This window comes from Lepisosteus oculatus, chromosome 22, assembly GCF_040954835.1.
Source record: "Lepisosteus oculatus isolate fLepOcu1 chromosome 22, fLepOcu1.hap2, whole genome shotgun sequence".
NCBI classification, from domain to species: Eukaryota; Metazoa; Chordata; class Actinopteri; order Semionotiformes; family Lepisosteidae; genus Lepisosteus; species Lepisosteus oculatus.
In genome coordinates this window covers 5,758,925-5,774,668 of record NC_090717.1, presented here as the reverse complement: position 1 = coordinate 5,774,668, position 15,744 = coordinate 5,758,925, and the positions used below count along the sequence as shown (strand labels likewise).

The 15,744-nt window shown below is 40.3% G+C and overlaps 1 protein-coding gene and 1 long non-coding RNA gene across 2 annotated transcripts; one reads left to right on the top strand and one right to left on the bottom strand.

The window, feature by feature from the left end:
* Window positions 1–235: 235 nt before the first annotated feature.
* On the top strand, window positions 236–7,484 carry LOC138224491 (uncharacterized). The gene is made up of 5 exons (XR_011182983.1): window positions 236–570; window positions 653–766; window positions 1,700–1,799; window positions 2,279–2,342; window positions 7,266–7,484. It is a non-coding gene; the product is annotated as an uncharacterized lncRNA (long non-coding RNA).
* Window positions 1,300–14,500, bottom strand: gltpa (glycolipid transfer protein a). The gene is made up of 5 exons (XM_006640205.3): window positions 14,224–14,500; window positions 5,665–5,723; window positions 5,450–5,583; window positions 5,214–5,364; window positions 1,300–4,577 (listed from the first exon to the last, which is right to left on the bottom strand). The coding sequence occupies exons 1-5, from the start codon at window positions 14,324–14,326 to the stop codon at window positions 4,395–4,397; spliced, it is 630 nt and encodes a 209-aa protein (XP_006640268.1). The 5' UTR covers window positions 14,327–14,500; the 3' UTR covers window positions 1,300–4,394.
* Window positions 14,501–15,744: the final 1,244 nt, after the last annotated feature.

Here is a 15,744-nt window from a genome sequence, read left to right as displayed (position 1 = left end):
CCTGGCTTCCCAATCCATAAAGACGCAGAATCATCCTGCAAGTGTCACCCTTTGCGTTTTCCTGTGAGCTGAAGGCTCCCTCTAGTGGCTGTATGTCAGTAATGCCCGAAACATTTGCCCTTTAAAATCTATTTTAAATTACGCTACAGGAAACTCTCTTACCTGTGACAGGTCGCTCGATTCAAATTTACCATGATTGTACGTGCTACTCTGTACTACATAGGGCGCAGAGGGAACTACATGCCGAGAAAATCGAGCAAGAGACTTGATTTAGAAAACGCAGGCAGGGAAAAGCGAACTTTTGTCGGTGAGTGCCAGAAGGATCCTGCAGATCCCACAGGTGTCTTTGAATTAACAACAGGTTCGGATCTTTCTTTACGATCAGGACCTGAAACCAAACTTTTAGTTCAATTAATAATGATCAGAGGTGAAATAAAACCCAGCAAGTAGGGTAACCGGACCAGCACGGCCTTTCCCTGAGGTCACTGGATGGTCATTCCAGTGTGCTCTGACTGCGCTTCAAGGAGGACCGTGGGCGTTTGCAAATTACAACTCAGCTGTCTTAATGAGGTAAATGAACTTATTCACCGGCTTAAGTGGACTACTTTATGAACTTCTCCTAGGTAGGTTTTCAGGCGCTGTTCTTTTTAAGGGAAACAGAAAACCTATAAACATTCCCGGACCGAAGCACAGAGCGACGTTATAATCCAACTGAAGACTTGCGAGAAGGGGACTGCGCCAGCATGTGTAGGCTACACAGGAAAAGGTAAAGGCTGAAAACTGTTCAGCATGGAATTAATCTTTAATTGTCCCGTTATAATATAATGTTACATGCCATCTGCCTGGATAATCCAGACCTATATATTTGATGCGACAAAATGGCATGACGTTTTTGCCATATTCAATATATTTTTTGCACGGTGGTTATTTTTTGTTACACGGCATTCTTCCATATATATATAGTGGTTCATTTTTTATATATTACATCTGCTTGTACCGTATTTACAACTATAAAGATGCACTGCAATATTATTTCATTTGAGGTTATCTCAATTCAATACACGGAATACGTCAAGAAAAAAATAAATACATGTTAGACCATGCTTAATTTATTATGTTAAAACTGAAACTCGAACATCTAAAAAGTAGAATAAAAATGCAACACCATTTTAATAGTTTGCCGATTCATTTTATTTTCAAAAAATATTAGAATGTCAGACTGGAATACCAATATACTGTACTTGTGATTTTCTGTTTAGTCACATCCATCTCTGTAAGAATGTCAAGCACTCATACATCTGTAATAAAACCAGAAACGTTTAATTATGTACTACATCTAGACATCTTAACTGGTTTTGCATGACTCAACAGAAATACAGTTTATCAATTTATCAAGACGTGTAGACCATCTCTCCAATTTCAAACATAACCACTTCTGTTAAATAAAAATATATACAGCAAATTTAATGGTCTTCTTTAGTGCAATTAGGTGGTCAAGAGCAAACAATGTGGTCTGTTACTGTTACACACCCATTCTATGCTAATGAACCTGCTTTTACAGGTGTGCTGGTGATGAGCAAACTCATCTCAATAGCTACAACATTAAAAAATAAAAGGCTTGTAGGACATAAAAAAGAAAAACATATGTGCATGTAACTGAAACACTCCATTCCAAGTATTGCTTTTAAATCCCCTGCAGGCATCCGTGAAATGACTAAGACAGATGGAAAGATAATGAAAAGAAAACAATACAGCCACTTGCCTCACAACCACAATCCTATTTCCAGTATTGTCCGAAGGTAAAAACAAATATTATTCCTGTTCCAGGGTTAAAGTACTTTATATGTATATATTTAAATCTCATTGTTGTGCTTCCTGTAATGTGCAATCTCCTTCTTGACCAAGGGTCTTGGAAAAAGGGCTTCTGTAAAATAGAGCCAAATCTAGAAAAGCAGGGTGAAAAAAATTGGGAGCACGCAGACAAAGTGCTAGTTTATCTACCCTGTAAACCCAGCCGGTCCAGCTTTGTGGCTCCCCATCAGAAACTCTTCTTTCTAGAGCTGTTCGTTGAACACAAAATGATCTTGGCAGAAACTGATCCAAAGCTGTGTAAATAAATACAACTATGTAACAGGTAACAGAAAGGAAAAAGCAGCAAGTGCCCAAAGCTCACTGGGTTAATTAAACGCTACGATACAACTTGTATTAATTTAGTAAAAGGGTAAGGAAAAGGGTTCTTATTATTAAACAGAAAATTTAATTTTTACTGTCTTTTCAGCCGTCCCATATTTGGATGTAAGGTTGGACTATGCAACATCAGCCACCTCATTAAGGCATTTATGGTAAGTGTGCTTTTGCCTTAAACTTTATACATATTCTCATGGTAATTCTGTGATCCATGTACAGGAGATGGGTACATAGAGCACAAAACTTGACATAGAAAAAACAAACTGAAGAGATCCTAATAATGCACCATGGTATTAAAGCTTCTTCTGTGGTATGAGCAGTGAAGGACACGTTCTCTTTTGCTGAGTCACTTTGATATATGTAGAAAAAGGCGCTTCCAGACTTAATTGCAATTCAATAAAATACTGACAAGCTCTGAGCAGGGCATTAGATAAAGCCTGTGGAGTTTGCCATTTTAAAATTATTCTTAACCTATATGAAATTAAAGTCTCACAAGATGCTGGAAGAGATTACAGTACTAGTTAAGGTTTACAAACCATTTGATTAAGTGTGAGAGAGAAATACCCCAAGAATGTATTGCCAACAATGCAATTTTTAGAAATGAAAAGTATTTAAACCCTCCAGCCTGAAAGAATCAAACAGGTCCTGAACTGATGACCTTTCCGTTACTTTGTTCAACAGCATTTCCCCCTTTCCCATTCCAAAAACCCCCTCTTTCCTAACACTGCCATGCATCTGTAGTTTCAGATCTATGCATATCGCATCCTACAGGTCCAGCAGATCACAAACAAAAAAATGTTTTTCCAGCTCATTTCCTCTCACTGACCCCTTGTGTTTCATTTTTGGGAATGTCTTTCCAAGGTGAAAGAGTAAGTCACAGACTTTCTTGTACTCCACTTTGAAACTTCATTTGCTATTCCTCTGAGCTCAGTCCATGAACCATTACATTCATGATGAAAGCTCTTGGCCAGATGAGGTGGAAGCTATGGAAGAGCAAAGACAGGTCTGTAAATATTTCATTCAGCTCCCATAAGAATGTTCACAAAAGGCTCAGGGCCATTTGGCTTTTAGTATCTAACTGATCCAGGCAGCTCATTCAGTGTTTTCTTGAAAGAAGCCCGGGTATTAGCCTCTCTACATGGCTGGATGCTGGAACCCTGCTTATTCCATACTTCAACAACTCTTTGTTTAAAGAAGCAGCTCCTGTTTTTAGCAGGAAAACCCACAAACCCTTTGAAACGACACGTGTGTAATGGTGATATATGCATTACTGGCAAAACATCCAGGGTTTCAATTACTGCAATGTGCATATGCAACAACAACCTCAAGATACTTGGAAGCAATGGGTCTGGGTTTCAGATTTCAATGCAGCCTGTGGTTAAGGCCAGATGTTGCATGATTTCGGCCAAGGCCAGATGTTGCATGATTTCGGCATTTTCTTTCTACCCACACTCATCATTTTCCAATTTTCTGTGGAGACAGTAAATCCCTGGATAGGCTTGTCAACCTAAGGTCACGTCATCTCTTCAATCTCCACCATCAATTACCATGCTACAAACTAGTTTAACCATGTTTGCATTACTTCCTACTGCAAGGGAAATTACTGTATTAAGACTTCCCTCGCTAGGAATTCCAAAAGCTTACATGACTATGGAAGGCTGATGATGTTAATTTCAGAGAGTTCCGAACAGGCACTGAAGACAGTCTTAATAAGCATCGTTAGACTGTGTAATGCTTAAGGCGATCAAACGCCTCAGTGGTACATTTTAAAACAACTGTACGGTGTTATCTATGTGATCAAACAGAACCAGCTAAAAAGTGCATTTATTACATTCACATTTCAGTATTATCCCTGCTAGACAAGTTAAAACGTAAGGCACACCATACTGCATTAGTTACAACACCATCTTCCCTCCCACACAATTGCCTGTATGACCTAGGGCTGCCTATTATGAGCCTTCGAGGTGCAGAATGCATAAAAGAGGTGAGCTGAGAGGTGTGAAGGCACCAGAGTAAATGACAGTGAGCCTCTCAAGTCCACAGGTGAAATCAGTGAGTCTTCAGATGCTCCCCGCCAATGTGGTAGAGAAGGAAGGAGGACCAGGTCTCTGAGCTCAGGAGGTGACCCTGATGCTCTTGAAAATGGAGGCAAGATGTACAGGAGTAAAGGACGGGTGTGTGTGTGTTTCAGTCTGGCAAGGGTGAGGTCAGACCGTGTAGTCCAGCTCGGCGTTCATTTTGCTATACATCTCGTAAATGGCATCCACTGTAGCCGTGAAATTCACAAGGAACTGGCGGATCTTCTCCAGACACTCCTCCTCCTTGACATCGCGACCTTTCGACAGGGCCTTCAGGAAGTCAGACTTGTAGGGAGCAGCGTACACAGCTGCCTGCAATGAAAGATCCACAATCCCAGTCATCCACATTCTTTCTGCAGCTCTTCATCTTTTATCCCACATCATGACCAATAAGGACAGAACTGCCAACAACACACCAGTGTGACGCAACAATGATAATAACAATGACCAACTGCACTGTGTTTCTTTCTAAAGCAGGAAGCTCAAACCCAGTTCCCTGGAAGGTCTGGTATCTTCTGCATTTTGTTCCAACCTCATCAATCAACTAACCAATTAACCTAATTATTTTCTAAATACCACATGTACAGTATAGGATTTTATAGAAGTTTATCGGAGCTGATTACACAAATCTGTCACTTCATTAAAGGTACAGTGCCCTGTAAATCACCTAAGAGCTTGCTGAGCAGCTCATGAAGTAACTAGACCAATCATGCACTGAGAAAGTGGGTGGAACAAAAACCTGAAGACACTGGGCTCTGCAGGGATTGAGTGCAAGACCCCTGTCCTAAGCCTTATGGTCTATAATCCAGCTACAAATTAAATAACTTAAAAGAAACAACCATCCCATTTTTTTCATCTCATTGTAAAAAACAACTACATTATGTATTTGGTAACTATGGTGTCCTCACCCCCCACCCCCCCACAACCCTACAAACGTGCGGCGCTCACCTTGAACAGCTTCTGAACCAGCCAGCCATGGTATCTTTTCAGAGCCATCTCGTAGGCTTTGGTGGCGTTGACCCGGATGAGATTGGGGTTGGTGTCGTCCCTCTCTCCATCTGCAATGCTCTGCAGCAGGACCTGAATGAACTTGAGAGCCCTGGAGGAGAACAGAACCTCAGTACTGTCATAGTACCTAAAGGCAAGGTGTGAGAGCCTCTTCCATCAGTCGCTTCAAATCTCACCTTTTCAGCCACATGAGAGCTAGAGTAGCGCCAACTTTAGGCCACTCTGCTCCATGCATCTCCTTTTCAGCCTCCAGGATGTGCTGCAGGGTCTTGAACCTGGTGGGGTTTGTATCGTACACTGCCTTGATTTTCTAAAAAACAAATGGACAAGAATGAAACTGCAATTTCTTCTCAGCCAGGGCGTTCCGGTTCTGGAGGGAGTGAGTACTTACTGTTATGTTTCCACTAACGTCAGCTTTGATTGGTGAAAATACTGTAGAGCCCAGGCAGTCTGAAGAGAAAAGAGAAGCACAAACACAGTTTTAGAAAGGAAAGAAACTAAAATTGAAGGGTGCAGCAGATAAGAAGGAATACAGAATGTTCAATCTTTTTTTGATGTACAAACAAGAAAGAAACGAAATATGTATTCTTAAAAAATAACGCTGTCTCTCTAAGGTGCATGAAACTGCTGCATGTGAAGAATTTAAGTGAACATTATTTTTAGATCAGAAATAAAAAAGTTGAAGTTTCATGAAGGTAGTATTTGAATAAAAAAGAACAGATTAAATTTTAGAAGTACAGACAAGGGCACAAGGTGTCACTACTCAATGGCTGCTGGAGGGGAATTGTCTTCACCTTCTGACTCTTTACAATCATCCCTATTCCGCTCATCAATAATTCAACCCTGAGGAAAGCCTGACAGGTTTGTCAGGGTCATGCTGCCTCATGTATTTTTCAGGGCCAATTTTGGGGCACACTTGTGCAATCTGGCCCATTTACAAAATCCCCTGTGCCACATTTTAAGGCACTGGGCCACATAATTACTTCTCTTCAGTGCAGGGTACAGCCATCCTCTTTTCTTCTAAGTCGTCTTTTAATGAACTGCAGGAGCTTTCTCCATTAATGGGTCATTATTAAATCGTACTGTAATCCTTCAATCAGAATGCAAGACAATCCAGTACCAGGAGGGAAGCTTCCTAAGAAAACAACATTCATTTACAATTTGCATCCATTATCTGCAAACTCAGAATGCAAAACCCCTCCTTTTCACTTTTCAATGACCCCAGCAAGAATACCAAGAAATAATCCAGATGAGCTGGATGTGTTGAAGGTTACATCCTGTTTGTAACCTATCTTAAGTTCTTATTGGATAGCTTGCTAGTTTTAACTTTTAAAATACAAACGATCGCACTAATCAAGAAATTGTTTTGCAGCAGTGTGGAGCCACATGGCTCCTGACTGGCAGGTTGCAGGTTCAGATCCCTTCGTAGTGCTCAGAGCACCCAAATGCCCTCGAGCAAGGAACTTCACACAGATTTTTTCAGTGAACTGACCCATTGTATATAAGCTGTGGCTCTTCATTTGATGGAGACTGATCTGGAATTTTGTGTCTGTTTAGAGTAAGAAATGCATGTTTCTTTGGATAAAAGCTTCATCGAGATCAATGGATAGTGTGATTAATATTGTTCTTTTTAAAAGAAATCCAGGTTAAGGTGTTACGATAGCTGTAATCTCTAGCTGCTTGTGCTCACTCCAGCTGTACAGTATGAATGTCCAGCTGTACACTGAGGCAGGGGGCGTGAATTCTGCCAGGGCACTACGTCTGCACAGTGCTACAGCTCCCTGACTGCAGCCTGCTGTGTATTGTTATCCACACACAGGGCATCTCCAGTTACAGAAAGTTCGATCCCCCACCCCCACCCGCTGGAACCAAACAGTGATTTTTCCTGAATGATCTTATTATCTCAACTCCCTTTTTTCTGTTCTCTTCATACATAATAAGGCCTTTTTCCCCCCCGAGAGCTTTCGTAACTGCATTGTATTCTCTCATCAGGCTCTGGTGCTGAAACATCACACTGCCGAGCCTGGAGGTGTCAAACCCATGGCTGGGAGTTGCAGACTGTGGTGGAGTATTTTCGATGCAAAGGAACATAATCGTGCTTTGCCACGACAGAACTGGTCGCCCAGAAGCATAATCGATTAATTATTGTGCCTGGATTGAATGCAATGCCTTTATTGAGAAATGGAGACAATATTACCTTTTGCTGCCCTTTAAAATAAGAGTTTTGTTTTTAATAAATTAAATAATCATTAAAATATTTTTAATAACTATTAAACATTTTCCCAACTTTTTACACAAATATTCATATACACTCAAAAGTTTAGGAATTCAGGAATATTGAAGCATATATAAAAGATATGTTAAAGTTTTGTGTAACAGTTGAACAGCAGGCAAATCTATAACTCTGGCAGATAGTTCATTTTGCCCAGACTACATGGGAACCCAGCAGTATCTTGCCTTGTTTCCCCCCAGAATAGCCATCATGGGCTCAGTCTTCTGGGCTCTCTGAGCAACAGAGCAGTTTTCATGTTTACAATTAGTATTGTGAGGATCGCAGTGTTGATTAAGATGTTAGATTTGAGCAAAGCATTTTATTTCTTAAATTTGGAAACATTTCATATAAAAACAACTGTATATATACTGTATGTATTTTACTCACAGTCTCTCTCTCTGCTCTCCAATTGTCACTTTTTTAAAACTGTAGATCTCCAATCATCAAATACTGTACAAACAATGGAACACACGACAAACACCACAATTTCCAGGTCTACAATATTCTAAAATTCATAGGGTATGTGTTGTTTTTCTAAGATAAACGCCATACTTTAGATGAGGCCTATTTGATTTAACCTGATGGTGTTTATTGGTTAAAACCGAAAACAAGAAGCCCTAATTATTAATTAGTGGGATGGCAGACAGCACAGAGTGGCATGGTTGCACAATGGCTAGCACTGCCACCTCACAGCACTGGTGCCCGGGTTCAAATCCACACCTGGAGTGCTGTCTGTGTGGAGTTAATTCTTTAGGTGTTCATGTGGGTTTCCTCCTCCAGTCCAAAGACATGCTGGTTGGTTGACTGGCTCCTGGGAAAATGGGCCCTATGTGTGAGTCTGTGCAAACTTTTAACTTGTGCTTTACTGGAATTAACATCAATATTCAAATCCCTATATTCTAAGAAGCATTCATATATAGATCATATCTTTTTGTCCTAGAAACCCCAAAGTTATTTAATGTGTTTTTGAGGATTAAGTGGAGGAAATATGTGTTGAGGATCACTAAACGTTACAATATGAGAGGACAGAAACCAAAGAACCGAAAGCAAGCACACTGAAACTATACACAGCGCTTGAACACTCTGGGTGTTTCAGATGGCAGGTTCAATAGAAAAGGTTTTATAGGAGTATATTAATGCAATAAAGCACAACACAAAGAATGCCCTGGTTCTGTGCTGCCAGTGAATGGGTACAGCAACTCAACACCACACTAATCAATTTGCTAACAGTAAGTCGAGGGCAGGGGATTAAATTATGTATGCAAGAGGTCTGCTGCTGCTTGGTACAGAAATATGATACAAAAAGATTATCTCTCATGAAACATAACTGCTTCAGCTAAACACAACTGTGATAATAGATCACATATCAGGAGTGGAAAGTTCTATATGTCCAAACAGAAAAGAGGTGAGATCTGATTCTTTTTTATTATTATTATTATTATTATTATTATTATTATTATTATCATTATTATTATTCAGGGTCACTTACATTATACATTAAAACTGCATTATGCATAACTTCAAGGAACAACCACACAGACCTAAAGCATAAATAAATTGACCATACGAGCTTAGATTCACATTTAATAACCTATGTTGTCAAAGTGGTCAAACTACAGATTTAATTTAACTACACATTTAATTAAGATTGGATGGCAGGGGAAATCGCTTAATGCTTCCAGACACTAAGTTGCTCTACAACTTAGTGTCTCAAAGACAGAGCACAGTAAATATTCAAGAACAAGGTAATAGACCATCACAGTTTCATCCAACACAATGACGGTTTAATTATGACAGGAAAGCCGAGGAATTAAAACCCTTCAACCTTAATTGAACTTCACAAATACTAGACGTACTTTAGCAGAAACAGCCTGCTTTCATATATATATAGAACAATGACCCAACGGTTTCATTTCTTCATTTCAGTTGACTTCTTTTCCTATCTTCCTTTAAGGCTTGTGAACCAAGGGAGTGTAGCCTGATGTAAAACCCTGCATGTGAAGTAGCCTAATGAGCAAAGCGCACGTGACCTGGAGAATTTTTGTGTTCTGGTTTTTGTACTGATAATTTCCGTCAGGGTTTCCGAGCAGAAATTAATGGGAATACAGGAAAAGAAAGTGAATTCCCGGTTGCGCTACATTTCAATGCCCATTTCCACTACCTTACCACAATGGAGTTCTTTATTGTCAACAATCAGGCCCTGCCTTTCCAAGACAGATTAAAAGAGATTAACTCTGGCATTTCCAAATATAACACATCTGTAACAGGAGGTTTCTTAATACAAGCGTGTGATTCGCACACATACTGTCCCCCCTGCGCAGGCAGATTGGGGTTAGAGGCAATCGGGGAAGACTGTAAATGGCCAGTGCCTTTAAACACAGTCCTTATGCATTATGCATTGTTCCCAAGATGTGGAATCAGTAAATCCCATCTAACTCCTGCCTCCTCTCCCTTCCCTATACACCCCCAAATCCGTGCAACACCCAACACAACACATCCACCCAAGAAACGTGTGGAGCACCCACCAACTGCAATTCACTATTTGGGATATTGCATCAATAAATATGCTCAGTGTATTATATAAATATTATAAATACATTAAGCCACTATGCCCTACAGCACCTAATAAACTGTATCGATTTTTCATCCGGGGTGTTTAATAAATATTTATACTTGCCACACTAGCGAATTACTAAGTCTGAAGTGGTGCTAAATTTCAGGACTGAGAATGCAGTTTTGTGAGAATCCTACTCTGCCCCACAATTAACCGAAACACTGAAAAGCCTCCAGGCAGCGGCTCAGTGCTGTAGTCTGCACAGAAACCCACTCCTCCCGAATCTCGCTCTTGTGGGACTAGAAACCGGTTACGTTAACTAGGCTAAGAATTTGGGGTGGAGTGTGGCTCAGGATCTGCTCCTGTGACTGGGAGGCTGCCAGTTCAAATCCCGCGGCCGGCAGAGGAATCCTACTCCGTTGGGCCCCTGAGCAAGGCCCTTAACCCTAACTGCTCCAGGGGCGCCGTACAATGGCAGACCCTGCGCTATGACCCCCAGCTTCTCTCCCTGTCTGTGTGTCTGTGTCTCCACGGAGAAAGCTGGGGTATGCGAGAAGACAAATTCCTAATGCAAGAAATTGTACAGGGCTAATAAAGAAATAAAGAATAAAGATAAAGAAAGATAAACAAGCAACCTTTACTGAACAAACAAAAGAAGAGAATTTCCAAACCACAGCAGTAGAAAAGGAGGGATTCAGCCCCCATGTAGACAACACATTCCACAACTCTGGCTTAAAGACTGTGCAACCTCCCCTCCCTTATTCACGCCTGCGCTGCTACTGCCCATAGAGCAGGACAGAAAACAAGGTTTCTCCTATCCATCCCTCACCATTCTCCTTTCACATTGTCATGCTACACGGTTCACCTTTATGAGGAATTCACCAATCTCAACAAAGTGGTTCCCAATCCTGATAGTCCCAATCCCAATCCTGATCTTGGTGACCCCCACCCCTGCTGGACCATCCCACCTTCATTAGATAAAGGAACAAGTGAAGGTTTATTCCATGCTGAAAAGAAAAGACACAATGTTTCGGCCCGAAGGAGCTCCCCAGCCGAAAGGATCTGTCTATTCTTTTCCTTTCAGCATGGAATAAACCCACCCTTGTTCCATTGCAGCCTACACATGCCGACGCAGCCACCTACTTGAACGTCTTCATTAGATTACTGAATTCTTAGTTGGTCTAAGAAGCTGCTTCGTTGAAATATTTGCCTTTTGTTTCTAGTCACAGGTTTGGGGTTTTTATTTCACTTTCAAAATACCATGGTTAAAGGTCCAGCATATTTAAGAGCTGGGAACAAACAGTTCAAATTAATCTGCTTAAGAAGGGCACATCCATTCCAGGCAAAAATGGCCTCTGGATGCCTAAAAGATTAAGGCATGTTAAAGGCGATGTCTCACAGTATAAAGCTGCTATAGGGAATCTGTGGCTCACGGGAAATGTTGTGATTGGCTTCGAATAGGTTTGCAATGTCACTGCCCCTCATTGAGAGCCGAAAAATCATTTCAGCCTTCACATTTCAGTGGTTACCACTGAGGAAAGGCTGTGTGGAAGTACAGAATGGATATGTGTGACTGTGTTGTGAATCAGAATGAGGACAGACGTTTATTTTCGAATTTTACCTCCTCGGGATGTCTCCAATTGAAACGTCTAGTTGTAACGTCAGGTGCCTGATTTTGTATTCTCACTAAGATCAGGGTGATGCTCAGAGAAACAAAAGTCCGTATTAGGAGCTTTTAAGAGGATTGTAGAAAGAGCGTTCTAGGACAGCATCCTTGAACAATCTTTGTAATATGAACAGCATGTGGGAAAAAAGCAGATTAATCTGCTTTAGAGGTTATGTAAAAGAACTGTCCCTACCACCCAGTAAAAGCCACTCACTGTAGGAGTTAGGTCAGGAAACATGAAGCATTTGCCTTCCTTTTTACAGCAGATTGTATGTCCAAATCTGCTGAAATAATTTCTGTAAGGTTTGTATACAATATTTTCCAGCTTAAAGCCAATACATTGGTGGTATGTTTGACCTTGATGGAAATCTGTCTGCGTTGTGAAATCTGTCTGGTTATTTAAAGTGGCACCGGGCACCAGGTAGAGATTAAACTACTGCTGTTGGTTTCAAATGCACACATACACTCAGCAGGAGATAAGTCACTGAGAAAGTGTTTTGGAAAAGCACTGGAGTCTTTGGGACATGAGATATTCTATGTACAGTAGTATATAATGCAGCATCAATGCTTAATAGGAGTCAGTCTCCAATTTCCATTCCTTTGTTCTGTTTCGTCTAACAAGAGTATGCTGTAAAGACAATACGCCCCTCACCATTTTATGTATATTGGGGACCCACACACACAAAGAAAACAATGCAATCACACATTAAAATATCGATTACCAACCTTGAAAGACCAGTCTTCAAATGGTAACAAAATGAAACAAAGGACAGTTAAACAGGTAAAACAAAGCATACATCAGATAACTGAGGTACGCCCCTCCTTACAGACCCATCTCCCGTCAGGGAGACCCCTGTGCTACAATCACAATGCCCGTGTCTGCTCATCACTTCAGAACATAACAGGAAATCAGGCAATGATGGGTTTTATACACTCCAAGAGTATACTACATTCACATTCCAGTTGATTAGAGCTGCCTAGTCATTAAAAATGGAAAGTGCTGCTCTGTGCCTTTTACTATATTGTGGCCTTAAAATAAAATCTGTTCTCCATTTAAAGTAAGGCATAGGTGTGTTTAATATGTTGCAAATATCAGAACCTTCAGTCACTTACCCCAGAGTCAATGACTTCCCTAACCCCACCAGGTCTATACAGAACTTAAGTCTTTAAACTGTATTTTATAGATGAAGTGTAGATAAGTGTAGCTATCAAAACAGAATGAGTGTCTATCCAACAACGAGCAGGATAAAACGATTTTGTTATTTTTTTATACACAACATGAGAAGGGACTTTTGAGCTACCCCGTTACAGAATGTGTTCCTTTATAAAGCAGTCGTTAGTCTGTTGAATAACAGTAATTAAACGAGTACTTGTTCATTCTGGGTCAACCCATCGTAGTGAAGCGTGGGATTACTATCAGGCTGTAAATATAGATTAGACAAGCAGTGCGCTTCTCACGTTTAAAGGCAGCATCTTATGTTTACAGCCCGGGATCCAGATACCACCAGGCTCAGGCTATCAGGTTCTTCATTTGGATGTTGAAGCCGGAGAAAGTGAAGAAGATTAAGCAAAGATAAGCGGCAGTTCTATGTTATCGAGACCCTGTAATCTGTTCAATTTCTCTTAAATAAATGTAGGTTTAAATTTCCTCTGCAGTTCTAGGTAGTAAAACCGTTCATGCAGTTGATTTAAAATGCCATTGGACAATTAATAGGAAATACTAATTAATCGAATAATTAATTAGTTACTAACTGCTGATTATTTGGCATTAACAACAATATATGCCAAGCAGCCAAAACGATAAATATACCTCAAGCAGCGCGGCTGTTATGTCTCTTACGATTGTACTGTATTCAAAGAAGAAACGATGTTGCGGTGTAGTGCAGTTCTGCACGTTTTCAGCGGAGTTTCATTTATTGCAATTCTGGTAATCATTGCGTACAGGGCAAGCAGCACTCTGAAACCTCTTTTTTTTTTCTTAACACATGCAGAGCACAAATCTCAAACACGGAACATCACTGAATCTTACAGTAAGCTTCGCCTCCGACCAAGCATTCATCTTGAAGTTACCGAGGCAAAGTTAGACTAAACTTCACGGAGCAGCTGAATGAAAATATTTAACTTCCGATCGTTTAAAAAATGCTACTATTAAGCACTGATATAACAGACCACAACGTAGCGATAAAACTCTTTGTTTACCTGACCGTGGTCAGATTAAATCTTATAAAGAAGCTGGAGCATTAAAACACATTTCCAAAGTGCGTGCATAAAGTGAAGAGACTTCAAGGTGATTTAAAAAAATGGATAATACGACTTCAAGCGATTTAGATCCTTATGTGGAAACACAAAGATAACACTACAACACACCCCGAGATCGCTTTGTTTACAGAAAGGAATGGCATCCGTTGCTAAAAAGGTGATTTGTCCTCCCTGCCCAGGTGAATTTAAAGAAACTTACCGAAGAAAGACGGAAGGTACGACACCGACTCCAAAAACGATCTGGTATCCACTTGCTTATCGGCTGGAAGCTGTTTAAACTGATGCTCCGCTAGAAGAGCCATGGTGCGCGACTGTCACGGCAAAACCGTAATTTAAAACTCGTCAATCGAGGGGGAAATAAAGCTTCAAAAACAGAAACCCGGAACTGTCAGAGAGAGCGCTTGTGTGGTGGAGTAGAGGAGCGACTGAACTGACAGCTCGGGGGGCCGCACAGCGAGCGAGTGGCTCCAGCTGGATTTTCGGATTAGCCTATCAGGTGCAAGGTGGGCGGGACAACACCAGCCAATACCGAAAAGAAACTCCCAGAGCCGTGCGGCACAGACCTACCTGGAACCTTCTGTACCTACAGTACTCGTTGAACTGTGGTCCTTGAGTTTAAACATGGTTCCAAAAAGGAAAACAAAAATTGAGACAGTACAGGGCTCACATCAGGCATGTTGTATCATATTGAATGTCCGGAGGATTTGATTCGTGTGAAGAAAAGGTTTTTACAAGTGTAGATGTACATAATCTCCCCTTTCGCTTTATGGTTTTAGATGAGAGATTTCTATCTAAACGTTTCCTCTGTAAAAGACAAAGAAAGAAACAAATAGATAAGCGAGTAAATAAATTATAAAACGATATATTTTTTTGTTTGCTACATGGTCAAAACGTTGAATTATAAAAATGCCAAAAATAATTAAGCAGCTCTTCAAAAATATGTCGTGATGATTCAATATCTGATAAATCAATCACTATATATACAGTATGTTTAATAATGGGTACTTTTCAAGTCTTATTTGCATTATTTGTATTATTTGCGTTAAAGATATATGCGACACTTAAATGTACTAAAGCAGAACATTGCAAGGGATCAATAATTCAGAGGACCCAACTCCTCACATTCTAAACTTGTGAAAGGGCTTTTCTTTTAATTTATTTATATCCTCTTTACCCTTTAACTGACAATTTCGATATCTGACAACACTTCTAGGGTATAATTAGCCATGGTTATCTGTTCATCATGAAACATTCATAGCTGCTCTATATTTAATGCGGGGCAGACAATGAAATTGAACGAAGCATATTTAATCTTTGTCTCCTACATTCACCAGACAGGTATATCCTATATTGTTGTGATTTACAGTGACTGGTGAATGACTGGTGACGTAAATTTCTACTTTCTTTCTAATTTAAAATTAAATAAAACGCGAAGCTATTATAGGAGCAAACCACGCACACTAAATACTAAATGTTGGATGCTCTATTTAAAAAAAATTAACATTTCAAAGCAAGCAAGTCATAAAACAGTGGGTTTTTAGGTGCTATCTTTGGCATTTCAAGACAAAGTTCAGCTAAACATGTGCCTAAAACGCGTTTCTCTGAGAATTTCTAGCGAGACAAAATGTAGAGTTGCCACCAACCCAGAAAAGTCCATTATATCTGCCATTTCATGCAATTTGTTTGAACAATTATTGTGATCAGCCTTTAAGTGCAGATT